Source organism: Saimiri boliviensis, chromosome 10 (assembly GCF_048565385.1).
Source record: "Saimiri boliviensis isolate mSaiBol1 chromosome 10, mSaiBol1.pri, whole genome shotgun sequence".
Classification (NCBI taxonomy): Eukaryota; Metazoa; Chordata; class Mammalia; order Primates; family Cebidae; genus Saimiri; species Saimiri boliviensis.
The window spans coordinates 49,389,154-49,405,835 of NC_133458.1; the positions used below are offsets into that span (position 1 = coordinate 49,389,154).

Below are 16,682 nucleotides of genomic sequence, written 5' to 3' on the forward strand. Positions count from 1 at the left end.
TGATAAAAGCTAGACTTCTGTGAATATACAAATATACTTTTTTGTGTAGATTTAAGTTTAAAGCTGTGTAAGTATTTTATATAGTTATAAAACAAAATGACAATGAAAAAATTCCTAAAATTACAAAGTAAAATTAAATAACTGAATGTAGCTGTGTGGCACAACTAGGCAGAGCAAACTTTTATTTGACTCCTTTACTTTTAAACTCAGTAATTTGTTTATGCATTCCTACTGGGATATACTTAAAGGAAAACAAAAATTGCCCCCCAAACCCATGAACTCTTTTCAGTAATCAATATATTGATTGTAGCATTAATATTATTATTTTCAGACTTTTGTGTGGGTGGTGTGGTATAAAATAAATGTATAATCATATTGATATGATAGTGAATCGCATTTTTAGGATGCGAGAAAGAAGATACAAAGTGAATAAGATCAAAGTGAACTGATGATGTGCTTTTTTTCTTTAAAAAATAAATTTGATTTATATATATTTCATGGCTCTGGCCACTGAAAAGGCCTGGAAATAATTGCCATTCAGTAGTACTGAACCCATTTATCACTCACGTTGTGATCTTTCCCATGATTTCCCATTTAAAAAAATCATAATTCCATGAAGAAATGGCTGATTTCAGGTCTGGGGCAGGAGGAAATGTATAGAATAATTCTGTAACCCTTTACATTAGAAAGCCAGGGAGTTATCAAAGACTACTAGGATTGTATTGAAAGGGCTCAGAAAACACTTTGAATAGGTCACCTACCAAAGATAGAGTAATTTTAGCATACAATAAAGTTAGCAATTGCAAGGAATTGTCAAAATCCACCATACATTTGTAATGATACAAATAAAGAAATATTTTTTAATGATAATGGTTGGACACCATTAATGATGCTATGGAACTTTGAAAACTGGTAAATAAAAGGAATACAATCAAACATTTTTTTCTGCCTGTCCTAAACAAATGATACCTCGGAGAAACCAAATAATTCATGAGAGAAATTTGTTTGTTTATTTAAATATTGCCTCTAATAAATGCAGAATGAATGTTGGAATCTCTTCATTTTGCAGTCTCCAATGAATTAGCAGACCTGAGGATTACTATTAGTGACTGCTAATTTTATTTAAAAAGGCAAACAGTTCCTAAAATTTCAGTCACTACGTATGCAGTAGTTTTGTTAAGAATGATAAAAGCAGAAGTCTTATCAAATTCTTACCTGTATAAGTGATTTTCAACTTGGTTGCTCTTTCGAATCACTTAGACAGTGTTTTAAAATCCCAAAGCCTAGGCTGCCATTACATTAGAGTCTCTAAGAGTAGGACCCAAACATAAGGATTTTTAAAAGCTCCTCGGGTACTTCAAGATGCAGTCAAGGTGAAAAACACTATTTTAGATTCAACTGATGATTTATAGGAAATACAGGATCAGAGGATGATGATTTATAGGAAATACAGGATCAGAGGATGCAATCTGCAAAATCTAGCCTTTGGAAAACTCTGTAGGACAAATGTCCTGGTATCTTAGACAAATAATGAAAAAGAATAAAAAGAGTGCTATGTATGAGGTTGATGATATATCAGCTAGTTATAATATGTGAATGATTTATGCAGTCTAAATCAAAGCATTAAAAAAAATTCCTAACTCAGGCAAATGTCATCACTGAATGTTAATTTTGTAAAGCATAAGAGAACTGTGGCTATATATTTTTGTATAATTTTTATTTTTATTTCAATAATTTGTGGGGTTCAAGTAGTTTTTGGTTACATGAAGTTTTACAGCGGTGATTTCAGAGACTTTGGTACACCCATCACCCAAGCAGTGTACACTGTATCCAATATGTATGTAGTCTTCTATTCCTCACCCCACTCCCACCCTTCTCCCCCATCGCATCCCTAAAGTCCAATTTATCTTTTTTTTTTTTTTTTTTTTTTTTTTTTTTTTGAGACGGAGTTTCGCTCTTGTTACCCAGGCTGGAGTGCAATGGCGCGATCTCAGCTCACCGCAACCTCCGCCTCCTGGGTTCAGGCAATTCTCGTGCCTCAGCCTCCTGAGTAGCTAGGATTACAGGCACGAGCCACCATGCCCAGCCAATTTTTTGTCTTTTTTTTTTTTAGTAGACACGGGGTTTCACCTTGTTGACCAGGATGGTCTCCATCTCTTGACCTTGTGATCCACCCGCCTCGCCCTCCCAAAGTGCTGGGATTACAGGCTTGAGCCACTGCGCCCAGCCCAATTTATCATTCTTAAGTCTTTGCTTTCTTATAGATTCACTCCTACTTATAAGTGAGAACATACAATGTTTGTTTTTCCCCACAAACATGCTATTGGCTCCAAAATAACTGGTAGTGATGAAGGGGCATTGGCAGGGATATAGATAAAAACAAGAGTGAGTTGACAAATGCTGACACTAAGTGATGGATGCACAGAGGCTCATTATACTGTTCTCTCTACATTATATGTTTGAAATCTATAAAAACTGTTTTCAAAATTTTAAGGAAAGCACTTAAGGCAGAGGAAGGAAGTCAGCACAGAAGAATAAGAAGAAAAATTTAGAGAAGTAGAAAAAAACAGGAAAAAATGGGGTCATGGACAGTATTTTTCAAAGGAAAGAGTGATCAACAGAAATCAAATGAGAGATCAGGAAAACACCCACTGTTTTTGGCAGTTGGAATGATAGTGTGATTTTTACCAGAACAGTTTCCATGGTATTGTGGCAGTTGAAAGTCTGGTTGCAGTCTGGAAGAAGCAAGGAAATGTGTGTAGACTGTTACTACAAGGAGCAGCAGGACAGTGGCTGCAAATGAATAGTTTTTAGAGTTAAGGTGGAGTGTGTTGGCATGTTTTTTATACTTCTTTATATCATGAGAGAGCATTTTCCAGCATCTTTTATTGATCCTAGGAGGAAGCTAGTAGAATGTGGGATGCTAAAAATACAAAAGAAACAAATAATCTTGGAGGAGATGAGATGGGATCAAATAGAAAAGAGAAATTGAAGAATAGGTTTTGGACATGTGTTCCTGTCAAAGTTGAAGACTAGAAATAAAGGGGAAGAAAGTAGAAAATTGAAGGGATTCTTTCCTAGAAGCCTTTATTTTTCTGTGAGATAGGAAAGATGGCCATCTTCATATTATCAGTGGATTGAGGCTAACAGAGTTAGAAGTTTGGAAAAGATTGTGTATGCTTTATATCCCTGTTAAAAAATGAAGGATTGGCCATGTGTGGTGGCTCACGCCTATAATCCCAGGAGGCCGTGGCAGGCAAATCACAAGGTCAGCAGTTCAAGACGACCATGGCCAACATGGTGAAACCCCATCTCTACTAAAAATACAAAAAGTAAGCTGAGCGCAGTGTCAGGGGCCTGTAATCCCAGCTACTCAGGAGACTGAGGCAGGAGAATCACTCAAACCCAGAATGCAGAGGTTGCAGTGAGCCGAGATCGCACCACTGCACTCCAGCTGGTTGACAGAGTCAGACTCCATCTAAAAAAAAAAAAAAAAAAAAAAAAAAAGGAAGCCAGATGTGGTGGCTCACACCTTAATCCCAGCACTTTGGGAAGCCAAGGTGGGTGGATCATCTGAGGTTGGGAGTTCGAGACTAGCCTGACCAACATGGAGAAACCCCATCTGTACTAAAAATACAAAATTAGCTGGGTGTGGTGGTGCATGCCTGTAATCCTAGCTGCTCGAGAGGCTGAGACAGGAGAATCACTTGAACTCCGGAGGAGGAGGTTGCAGTGAGTTGAAATTCACACCATTGCACTCCAGCCTGGATAACAAGAGTGAAACTCTGTCTCAAGAAAAAAAAAAAAAAAAAAAAAAAAAAAAAAAAGCAGTATTGCAGTACAGAATGCATACCTAGTTGGTAATGGATTCCATAACTTTATGTTGTTGCCATTATGAGAAGGAAAAACAACAACAGAAAACCAAAATGTAAGAAATCTCATAGGGCCCATAGCCAGATATTTTCAGTTATTCCATCCTAATATTTTATATTCAAAATTTGCATTTTAATATCTGTTAAATGAGATTTCTCTGAGTTTTAAAAAGGCCCGTTTTCTGTCTTGAGTTTTATTGAACTATAATTAAAGAAAATTACATGTATTTACAATTAGTTTTAGTTCATATAAATGTTTATTTGCTCCTAATATATTGTTGGGACCATAAAGTTCCAGAACTTAGAAAAATCCTTACCCACTTCAGTGACTAAAGTAGAAAGAATGATGAAAAACTTACTAACTTGGGGCAAATAACTTAGCTGTGTTTTGTTTTAGTATTTTGTATCTAAACTATTTTTAGTGTATTTGGGCATTTTTTTCCAATAATATTTTAGACAGATATATTTTTTATGTGAAATTGATTTGTTTTGTCATTGTTTCATATTAGGAAGGACTACTAAAGTTTATAGTATATAAGTATTTGAAAAGTAGTGTTTGCAAGTTTGCTTCAGTATTTGACTTTTATAAAACTCCCATTAATGTGAATGAAATACGATATATTTTATTGTGACAGGCAGATTCTAAGATCACCTCCAGTAACATTTGTCTGCTGGTATTTGCACACTTTTGTAATATTTTCTTCCTGAGTATAGGCAGAACTTGCTTCTAACTTGTACATACAAAGTGGGTATTCCTCTTGTGATTAGTTTACTTAAAGTTTTAACCTCCATTTTGCTATCAGGCTCCCTCTCTGTTGCCTTCTTGCAACATACTGGTAACATATTCATACTATAGAATGTGATAGAATATGATAGAGCATTGCTGCCCCACGCAGTGACTGCCAACTTCATGTCCACATGTAGCTATTAAAATGAAAGTTCAGGTGCTGGGCACTTTGGGAGGCTGAGGATACAAGCAGCTGTCATACCATTCCATTTGGCAAGAGCCAAGGTCAACTTCCAGCCAACAGCAAGCTAGCAACTGAGGCCATCAGCTCACAAGGAACTGAATCCTGCCAGCAACCATAAGAGGCCAGAAGCAGATCCTTCCCCAGTTGAGTCATCAGATGAGACTTCACCTATAATTGATAACCTTGACAGCCTTGTGAGAGGTCCTGAAGCAGAGGACCCAACTAAGCCATGCCTGGATTCCCAACCCAAAGAAATTATGAGATAATATATGTATATTTTTAAAATAAGCAGTTAATGTTTATGGCAAGTTGTTACATGACAATGGATAACTAGTACATTTATGAAACAGAAAATATTCAAGATATTTTAAAGACAGTAGATTACTGGCTTCCTTTGCTTTTATCATCTGGGTAATATAGCTGAAGGCCTGGCAGTTGATTGAGAACTGGGCCAGTTAGGAAAAGGAGTGAGCAAGAAATGTGTAGCAGCCTGCTCACAAAGGAGGCACTTAACCAAACTGTGAAGGCTGACTCTTTCAGACTAAATCTTGCAAAGAACAGGCCGTTGTCTTAAAATATGACCAGCAACCTCTACTAGGGTAATCTGTTCCATGTCCTTTGCATTTGCTGTTTCTTCCATCTGAATCACTCTTTCCCTGAATATCCAGATGGATTATATCCTTGCTTCATTCAGAGAGGTCCTCCCTGGTAAATATATAAAATAGCACATCCTATCACTCTTGCTTCTCTAATCTTGCTTTATTTTTCTTTAAGGCATTTAGCACTTCCTGACATTATGTTACATAATGACTTGTTTATCATCCTTCTTCACTTGAGCATAATCTCTATAGGGATGGGAACTTGCTTATTTTATTTACCATTGCATATCCAGCTTTTACAGCAATGCTTGGTATGTAGTAAGTGGTTAGCAGGTATTTGTTGAATGCTTAAATCCTTCCAGGTATATTTGGCACTGCCCAGTATTTGGGCATCTGGGGGCTGGCAGAGTTTTAAGGAGTACTTCCTTTTCTTGATCAGAGACCCCAGTCAGTTGCCTAGACATGAAGTGTTTGGTCCTTTTATAGGGAGATGCAGGAGAAGCAGCAACATACAGACTGAGGTTTAGGCACAGCTAGTCAAGAATAAGGCAAGACCTATGATTACTGCAACTCTGGGATAAAGCAGACATTCAGGCTATCCTGTGAAGCCTTAAACCAGGGACCTAGGAATAGTAAGGAAATTAAGGCTGATATAACTCCAAAGGGGAAATGATTTAACTCCAAACCTGGACCCCCTTTTCATTTTACTTTCAGTTCATTCGTTCATTCAGTAATTGAATTCTAGGTGTTTAAATAGGTAAAAGAAATACAGAGGAAAATAAGTCAAATAATATTCCTGCTCTCATTTAACTTAGGTTTTAGAGGGGAAGGACAGACAGTCAAAACAAACTACTAACTTCTTACAGTGTTCAGGGCTAGGGAAGAAAGTAAAAGAAGGTACTGGAATAGAGAAAGTAGGAAGAGACATACTGAGCATTTAGACGATTTACATCCTTTCATCTCCATGTGAATTAGCTCAAGGTTTGAGATGGGTCTGACCCTACACATTTTGGAAGCTATAAGCGTTCTTACTGCAATGAATTCAAGAAGAGAGAGATAGGGGAATAAAATCAAAGGTAGACTTTCTTAATCAGAGATTTTTCCCCAGAGCTATTATTACCTGGTAGGAGTACTATACATAGAATTATCTTCTAAATTATAAAATAGTATTTTAATAGTAATTAATTTGTTTAATGTGAGTTTAAGTTACACATTTCTACCTGTGTTATCACTAGTGATTAATTTTTTAAAAAGTTTGCACAAGGCAGTAATCTGAATAATACATTCCCAGGTAACTGAGAATTAACTTGTGATTTTCCCCTCTATAAATTATTTGATTATCAGAATGTACAGTAGGTGTTCTATAAATTTTTATCAAACAATTAAAATTATATAGGTATTATGAACATTTTATAGCTACATATGAAAGAAATTAAAGTAGAACTTAGCTTTGGCTGGATGTGGTGGCTCACGCCTGTAATCCCAGCACTTTGGGAGACTGAGGTGGGAGGATTACTTGAGCCTAGGAGTTTGAGATCAGCCTGGCAACATAGGGAGACCCCATCTCTACAAAAAGTAAAAAATAATAAAATTAGCTGAGTGTATTGGTGTGTATCTGTGATCCCAGCTACTTGGGAGGCTGAGGTAGGAAGATCACTTAAGCCCAGAAGGTCAAGGCTACAGTGAACCATGACTGTGCCACTGTACTCCAGCATGGGTAACAGATTGAGACCTTGTCTCCAAACAAACAAACAAACAAACAAACAAAATAACTTACCTTCAAGATTTAGATATACAGTACTTGTTTGTAAGCTTTAAATATATCTTACTTAGGTAATTTATCATTAATCACATTTGCTGAGCTAATATAGACAAAGTTTGGCTGAAACCCTCAATAGTAATTTGTTCTATATAGATAAGATTTCTATAAAAGTGATACTGTTCCCTATAAAAGTGATACTGTTCCCTAAAAAAGCAATACTCGATTGGGCATTATGGCTCACACCTGTAATCTCAATACTTTGCAGGCTGAGATAGGAGGATTGTTTGAGTCCAGGAGTTTGAGACCAGCCTGGGCAACATAGTGAGACCCTGTCTCTAAGAAAAAAAGAAAAGAAAAAAGAAAACGTCATTCTTTTATTTAAGAAATATTTACTTCTGCTATTCCAGGTACTGTGCGAGGTACCAAATGTGCTTTTAAGAAAAGAGGCATTGTCCTTGCCTTCATGGAGTTTATAGCCAAGTAGAAGAAACATACTTCAAACAGATATGTTTAGAAATTGTGGTAAATTAAAAAAAACAAAAACAAAAACAAAGAACAGATTGTTGTGAGAGAATTACCAAAGAAATATTTTGATTTTGATGGGGGAAGTTGACACACTGAAGGATCTGGCTGGGTGTGGTGGCTCACACCTGTAATCCCAGCACTTTGGGAGGCCGAGGTGGGCAAATCACGAGGTCAGGAGATCGAGACGACCCTGGCCAACATGGTGAAACCCTATCTCTACTCAAATACAAAAAAAATTAGTGGGGCATGGTGGCGTGTGCCTGTAGTCCCAGCTACTCGGGAGGCTGAGGCAGGGGAATAGTTTGAATCTGGTAGGCAGAGGTGATAGTGAGCCAAGATTGTGCCACTGCACTACAGCCTGGCAACAGAGCAAGACTCCATCTCAATAAAAAATAAAAAATTTTAGAAAAAAATCTGAAGGATCTAATATTTTATCTTTCTTAAAAAGGCTAAACTGCCATGGTTTTATGAGTATTAATGGAAGACATGAGACTCTTGGGTTAGAGAAAAAGAACTTTATTACAACACAGCAAGAATCATGAGCATTAGCATATTTTTTTTAGTTTCACATGCCTCCAAATATTATAGGGAGATATGACATGGGCCCATGTGGATGATAAGTGTGCAGAGAAATTGCATGGCAGGTAAGGAACCTTGAGCTTGAAGAAAGTACCACTTTTGTAGTGACAGTCAGTAAGTCTGCTCTTTGTCTGCAGGATGATGTTACTGTATCTCTCAAGATTTCTTGCCAAATGTAAGAGCAAACCAGGGCCTTGCATTATTTGCATGCCCTGAAAGAACATGTTAGGGTTACTCGGGGCCCATGGTGGATTGCTGCTTTATGGAGGAAGAGGGAGGCCAAAGTTGTCTCTGAGATAATTTCTCTTAAATAACTTTACTGAGGTACAGCTGACATACAATAAACAGTACATATTGAAAGTATACAATTTGATAGGTTTTGACATATGAGCGCATCCTTGAAATCATCACAACCATCAGTCAACTAACATATTCATCACTCCCAAGTTTCCTTGTATGGCTTTGTAATTAGTCTCTCCACTGTCTCCCTCCCCCACCATCAGGCAAACACTGATCTGCTTTTAGTTATTATATGGTAGTTTGTAGCTCCCAAGTACAAATTGAATGATTAAGATAAATATTCTTATTTGTTTGGCTTCTTTCATGCATCATGATTTTACTGAGATTCAACTGTACTGTAGTATGCACAGTATTCTATTGCATGGATATATTAGTTTGTTTATGCATTGGCCTGTTGATGGACATTGGGTTGTTACCAGTTTTTGCTACTATAAAGAAAGATACTGTGAATGCTCAGGTACAATTCTTTCTATAGACATATACTCTTAATTTTACTGGAAAAATATTTAGAAGCAGAATAATGTAACAATATGTTAGGTATATAGTTAACATTTTAATGAAATTCTAAATTATTTTGCAAAATGAGTATACAAGTTTTTATTTCCACAAGCTATACAAGAGTTCTAGTTCCTTTATCCTTGCCAATATATAATAGGACCATTTTTTTTTTGTTTTTGAAACTGAGTCTCACTGTGTTGCCCAGGCTGGAGTACAGTGGCATGTTCTCGGCTCACCGAAACTTCCGCCTCCCGGGTTCAAGTGATTCTCGTGCGTCAGCCTGCCAAGTAGCTGGGATTACAGGTGTGCACCACCACACCCGTCTAAATTTTGTATTTTCATTACAGACAGGGTATCACCATGTTGACCAGGCTAGTCTGAAACTCCCAACCTCAGATGTTCCACCCACCACAGCCCCCCAAAATTCTGAGATTACAGGCACAAGCCACCTCATTCAGCTGTGATATGTTCACTCTTTTTAATTTTAGTCATTTGAATGGTTATGTAATGGTATCTCGTTGTGGTTTTAATTTGCATTTTCCTGTTGACTAAAGATGTTGAGTATTTTTTCATGTGTTTATTTGCCATTCATATACCTTCTTTGATAAAGGTACCATTTTTTAAAAGAGGCCATTACTATTGAGATTTGAGAGTTCTTCATGTGTTATAGATACAAGTATTTTATCAGATATATAGGAAATTGATTTTGCCTTTCTAGGGCATGTATTTTCATTTTCATAGCAGTATTTTTTGAAGAGCAGATACTTTTAACTTAGATGATTTCCAGTTTATCAGTTTCTTCTTTTATGGACCATACTTTTGGTTTTATATCACGTGTAACTCATGAACAGAAAAGTACCCTCAGATGTTTTTTTTTTTCAGAATATTTAATCTTTTTTGAGTTAATTTTTATATAAGTTACAGAGTGTAAAGAGGATATTTTTCCATATAGTTTTTCAATTGTACAGTCTCATTTGTTGAACTCTACCCTGTGTCCACTAAATTCTGTTTTCACCTTTGTCAAAATTCAGTCTCCTAGATATGTGTGGTTCTATTTTTGTAGTCTCTATTCTGCATCGTTAATCTTTGTGTCTGTCTTTACCCCAGTACCACTGTATTAATTGTTACAGTTTTATATGTATTGAAATCAGCTTGTATTAGTACTCCAACATTGTTCTTTTTCAAAGTTGCTCTGACTATTTTGGGTTCTTAGCTTTTTCATATGATTTTCGGATCTTTTTAAAATTTCTACAGAAACAAAGCTTGCATTCATTTTAAATGAGATAACATTTAATAATTCACATTTAACAGTATTGAATATTTGAACTATGAATGTTATCTCTTTCCATTTATGTAGGTCTTCTTTATCTCAGCATTCTTTTTGCAGTTTTCAGTGTGCAAATATTCATTTTGTCAGATATATCTAAGTATTTTATATTTTTGTGCTATTCTAAATTGTATTCTTTTAAAATTTCAACTTCTGATTGCTCATTGGTAGTATATAGGCATATGAGTGAGTTTTGCACGTTAATCTTGTATCTTGCAACTTTGCTAAATTCAGTTATTATGTTAACTCTAGTAGCTTTTCTGATAGATTCCATCAGATTTTCTATATAGAGGAGTATGTATTGTCTAAAATGACTGTGTGCCTTTCCAGTCTGAATGTCTTATTTATTTACTTATTTATTTAGGTCTCATTGCACTGGCTAGAACCTGCAGGATATGTTGACTAGAAGTAGTGAAAGCTAACATTGTTGTCTTGTTGCTGATTTTTGAGCAAAAGTGTTACTTTTCTCATAAGTATTCAGTTAGCCATAATTTTTCATAGATGCCTTTTTTTAGGTTAAGGGTGTGCTCCTTTCTGTTCCTAGTTGACTGAGAGGTTTTATTAGGAGTGAATGTTAGATTTTTTCAAATGCTTTTTCTTCATTTATTGAAAAGAACATATGCTTTTTCTTTTGAGTTTGTTAACAAGATGAATCACATTGACTGATTTTTAAATCATTAAGCTGGCCAGGTATGTTGGCTCATAGACAAACTATGAATTTCTGACATAGATCTCCTTGGTTATGATATATTTTTTAATATATTGATTGGCTAGATTTGATGAAATTTTGGTTATAATTTTTGCATTGACATAAGGAATATTGTTTTGTAGTTTTTATTTTTCTTTAATATATCTGGTTTTTATATCAGGACAGTGCTGGCCTCAGAATGAGTTAGGAATTCATATAGAATTGGTTTTATTACTTTCTTAAATTGCTTGATAAAAATCACCACTGACGTCATCTAAGCCTGCAGTTTTTCTTTTTGGAAAGATTTTTGACTAAAAGAATCAATAGGCATGATGCTATTCAGTCTATTTATTTCTTCTTGATTGAGCTTTGACAGTTTCTATCTTTCAAGGAATTTGTGTATTTTATGAAAGTTTTCAAGTTTATTAACGTAAAGTTGTTCATAATTCCTTTAATACCTTTTAGTATCTGCAGAATATTTTGTTATATGTAATGAAATCTCCATTATTCTTAACATGGCTAATTTGTTTCTACTCTTTTTACCTAATTCATATGGCTAGAAGTTGTCAATTTTACTCATCTTTTCAAAGAGCCAGTTTTTGGTTTCAGTATTGCTTGTTTTCATTTTCTGGTTCATTGATACCTGTTCAGAACTTTATTATTTTATTTCTTCTCTTTACTTTGGTTTTTATTTCCCCTTCTTTTTCCAAGTTCTTAAAATGAAAGTTTAGGTCATTGATTTGGAACTTTGTCTCGTTTCAAATGAATACATTTCCCCCAAGTACTCCTTTGGTGACATCCCACAAATTTTGGTATGTTGTGTTATAATTTTCATTCAGTTCAAAATACTTCCAATTTCCCTTTTGATTTCTTTTTTGATTCATGGGTTATTTAGAAGCATTGTATAATTCCAAGTATTTGAGGATTCTTTTTGGATATCTTTTTGTTACTGATTTCTAATCTGAAACTATTTTGGTTAGAGAACAAGCTTTGTATGGCTTGAAGCCTTTTAAATGTATTGAGACCTGTTTAATGGAACCAAATATTGTCGATCTTGGTCAATATTCCATGTGCACTTAAAAAGAATGTGTGTTTGCTGTTTTGCGTGAATTACTGTATGAATTTAAAGTAAATTAATTGGGTGTTAGCACTGTTCAGTTTTCTATGTCCCAATTTTCTGTGTACTTATTGTTTTTATTCTTGGAAAAGGGAGGAATTGAAATCTTCAACTATAATTGTGAGTCTTTTTTTTCTGAGACGGAGTCTCTCTCTGTTGCCCAGGCTAGAGTGCAGTGGTACAGTCTTGGCTCACTGCAACCTCTCCCTCCCTGCTCCAAGCAATTCCCCTGCCTCAGCTTCCCTAATAGCTGGGATTACAGGTGCACGCCACCGTGCCTGGCTGATTTTTTTGTATATTTAGTAGAGACGGAGTTTCACCATGTTGGCCAAACTGGTCTCAAACTCCTGCCCTCAGGCAGTCTGCCTGTCTTAGCCTCCTAAAGTGCTGGGATTATAGATATGAGCCACTGCGCCCGGCCTTTTCTATTTTTTTAATGTAGATTAGGTTTCAAAATATATGATCTGCATATCAAATGCAGTGAATAGTGAAAGTGGGAAATTATTATTACTAGCATTATTATAAAAGGCCTCATTAGGGCACATCTTTGGTTTGCCCTATAGTATGTGTTATTTGGAACATCATCTTCATATGCAAAAGAAACATTTACTTAATTCTGTTGTTTTGTCATTTATCTAATTCATGTTATTGTTTTGCTTGGCAGCTTCTATGTTTTTGAAGCAGGCATTTGAGGGAGAATACCCCAAATTATTACGTCTTTATAATGACTTATGGAAGCGTCTTCAACAATATGGTCAGAATATCCAAGGGAATTTTAATGCCAGTGGAACTACAGACCTCTATGTTGACCTACAACTCATGGAAGATGATGCACAAGATATATTCATACCAAAAAAGCCGGATTATGAGTATGTTTGTTTAATTTGACCTGTTAGTTGGCATCTTAAGGATTTTTATATTTTATTTTTATTTTAAATTATAAATCAAGTATACACCAAGTCTCTAAATCAAGTATACACCAAGTTTGTAATTTATTTGTATACCTTAAAAGAATTTGCAGTGCTTTTAACTGAAGAAGTCAGTCTTCACCCTTAGTTGAGCACTTCCACTTAATTTTACACTTTAAAATTGACTTCCTGCTGGAGTCAGTCTTTTAGCTAGAAGATGATCATGTTGTGGTCATTGTATTTTAATAGATGTTATAATATACCTCTAATTACCTTAGATGTTATAATTATACCTGTATCATTTATTGATGGACCACTGGCATAAATGTGACATAAAAGGAACTGGGGTATTCAGAAAATACAGGGGAGGTAAATCTTATGTTGGGTTAGGTTCTTAGTCAATGTGTTAGGAAAAAGCGGAGTAGAGTCATCCGTTGGTATTTGTAGGAGATTGGTTCCAAGACCCATTGGGAAGCTCAAGTTTCTTATGTAAATTGACATAATATTTGCATTTAACCTATGCACATCATCTCTCAGTTACCTATAAAACCTAATACAATGTAAATGTTATGCATAGAGTTACTATACTATACTGCTTAGGGAATAAGAAAAAATATGCATAAATGTTTCATTACAGCCACAACCATTGTGGGCCTAACTAGGTTTACAATCCATGGTTGGTTTAATCTTTAGATGTGGAATTTGCAGAAATGGAGGTCCAACTGTATAGTCAAAATTAACCCTGAAAATCTCTTAGACCACCCATAAAGTATAGTAGCATAGCCATACTTAAGAGCCATACTGGAAACCAGTGTACCATCTCAGCAAGTTTAGCCCACCCAACTTTTCCTCCAAAATTGAAAGAGTATATAAACTTTCATTTTGAGCATTAGATCACGTGATTGGCTTTCACACCTACCTTTAAACACTAGAAACATATTTATTGTGTCAAGGCCTGCTAAAGCAGTAGCAGTTCCTTATCACCTACCTTGTAAGAAAAATGTTGGTTAGACTCATGAGTGCTATTTAAATAGTTGTTTCTCTTTTAACTTTATTCCTAAATACATACAGTTAAATTTGTGTCCAGTATAATTAGAAGTTCTGTCTAGCAGAATACAGTATGTAGAATTTCTGACTAGTGCTGGGTAGTGACACATGCTTCTAATCCCAGCTACTTGGGAGACTCTCTTGAGCCTAGGAGTTAGAGGCCAGTTTGGGCAACATAGAGAGACCCTGTCTTTCTTTAGAAAAAAAAAAAAAAAAGGAGTAGTTTTGACTGGCAAAATAAATGGCCATAATAGTCTAGAATCATAGAAAGAGACCAGATTATCTTCTTAGTAACTCCTTTATATAGGCAGATTCAGTTAGGCCTGATAGGGCAAAGGAGGACAGAACCTGGATCTGTTGATCTTCAAAGATTTAATGATATATCATAGTTTTTAAAAGTATATATAAAATAGCAAATATAGTATAATTCTATTTCTGACTTAGTTTTATTTTTAAATCTATATGCATGCACTAAAAAAGGTCTAGACATACACAAACCAAACAGTAACTGTAGTTGATTTTCAGGAGGTAGAATCCTCATTTTGAGTTTTCTGCTTTTATATAAAATGAATATATGTTACTTATGTTTAAAAAAGAAAGAAGGAAGGAAGAGGAAGGGAAAGGAGAGGAAAGGGGGTGGAAAGGGAAAAGGAAAGGGAAGAGGGAGGGGAGAAAAGAAAGAAAGCCAGGTGTGGTGGCTCATGCCTGTAATCCCAGCACTTTTGGAGTCCAAGGTGGGACGATCACCTGAGGTCAGGAGTTCGAGACCAGTCTGGCCAAAATGGTGAAACATCGTCTCTACTAAAAATACAAAAAATTAGCCAGGTGTGGTGGCCCCTGCCTGTTATCCCAGCTACTTGGGAGGCTGAGGCAATAGAATGGCTTGAACCTGGGAGATGGAGGTTGCAGTGAACTGAGATCCTGCCACTGCCCTCCAGCCTGGGTGATAAAGCAAGACTCAGTCTCAAAAAATAAAATAAATTCAATGGAGGGAAAACAAATTATAGTGAAAAAAGCCACAGTGTTTTCACTAATAGGATATTATTGTCACTTTTTGGAGATTAATTCAGTAAAGTGGTTGTTGGTAAGGAAAATGAGATATAAGCACCATATTTTAAGATGTCAAAAAATGATGAGGGTACAAGGACACAAACACAAGGAAGAGTTGAGTTTTCCTGGATGGAAGTAGCCAGTGGGGAGAAAAGAGATGGGAAATATAAGAAAGAAAAGAGATAATGAATGGAACCAGGCCCTAGAGGAATCAGAAGAGAATCAAAGCATGAATAGCAAGGGTTATCATTTTTCATGATTCTTTACTCGTGTCAAAATTTCAGTAGTGATAATTGCTATGAAGAAAGTAAAATAATACTATAGAGTTGCTTACTATATACAATGTCAGAGAAAGCTTCTATGAAGAGGTAATATTTGACCTGAGATCTAAATAGTGTGAAAAAGTCAATCATGGGAAATTTAGCGTAAGGTTTTTGCAGGCAGAAGAACAAACTTAGAAGCCTTAAGAAAATTAAGGCTGGGTGCGGTGGCTCATACCTGTGTCCAAGCACTTTGGCAGGTTGAGGCAGGTGGATCACTTGAGGTTAGGAGTTTGAGACTAGCCTGGCCAACATGATGAAATCCTGTCTCTACTTTAAAAAAAAAAAAAAAAAAATATATATATATATATATATATATATATATATATATATATAAATTAGCTGGGCATGGTGGCATATGCCTATAATCCCAGCTACTCAGGAGGCTGAGGCAGGAGAACTGCATGAACCCAGGAGGTGGAGGTTGCAGTGAGCCCAGATCATGCCACTGCACTCCAGCCTGGGCAACAGAGCAAAATTCCTTCTCAAAAAAAAAAAAAAAAAAAAAAAAAAGAAAAAGAAAAGAAAAGAAAGAAAAGAAAATTAAGATGAAGAGGTTTGAAGAACAGAAGGAAGCCAGTGTAGCTAGAACATAATGAATGAAGAAGGGAAGTGTTTAAGATTGGATCAGAAAGGAAAGGAAATGTGAGATCATGTAGAGCTTTATAGGTTATGGTAAAGGGATTGGGAGTTTATCCTGATAAAGTGAGAAATCATTGATTTAGAGGAATGATGTGAACTGATAAACATTTTAAAATTAGCACTCTGCTATGTAGACAACTAAGGGAGGTCAGCACAGAGTTGGGGAAGTGAAATATGGAAGCTATTTTGTTTATCTAGATAAGAGATGACAATGATTTGAACTGGGTTGAGCAGATGAGGTGCTAATTTGGTCAGATCGAGTCAACATACATTTTGAAGCAGGATATACAGAGGGCAAGCCATGGATTTGAGAGGACAGGGGAATCAAGGACGTTACCTAGTTGGTGAAAGATTGGCTGGTTAAGATAGGAAGACTTTTTTCAAAGCATTGTATTGAATTAAGATTTTTCTTTTGAAACTGGTGAATTGAAAATGCAAATAGAGTTGTTGAAAAGGTAATTAAATATGATTCAGGGC

General features: G+C 35.8%; 1 protein-coding gene across 4 annotated transcripts in view; it reads left to right on the forward strand.

The window, feature by feature from the left end:
• Nucleotides 1-16,682, forward strand: part of COG5 (component of oligomeric golgi complex 5) — a 386,409-nt gene that overhangs the window by 273,471 nt on the left and 96,256 nt on the right. For all 4 annotated transcript variants that reach the window (XM_039472963.2, XM_039472962.2, XM_074379246.1 and 1 more), the window contains one exon: nucleotides 12,903-13,107. In XM_039472963.2, coding sequence (XP_039328897.1) covers nucleotides 12,903-13,107 — 205 coding nt within the window. The remainder of the gene's footprint in view (nucleotides 1-12,902; nucleotides 13,108-16,682) is intronic.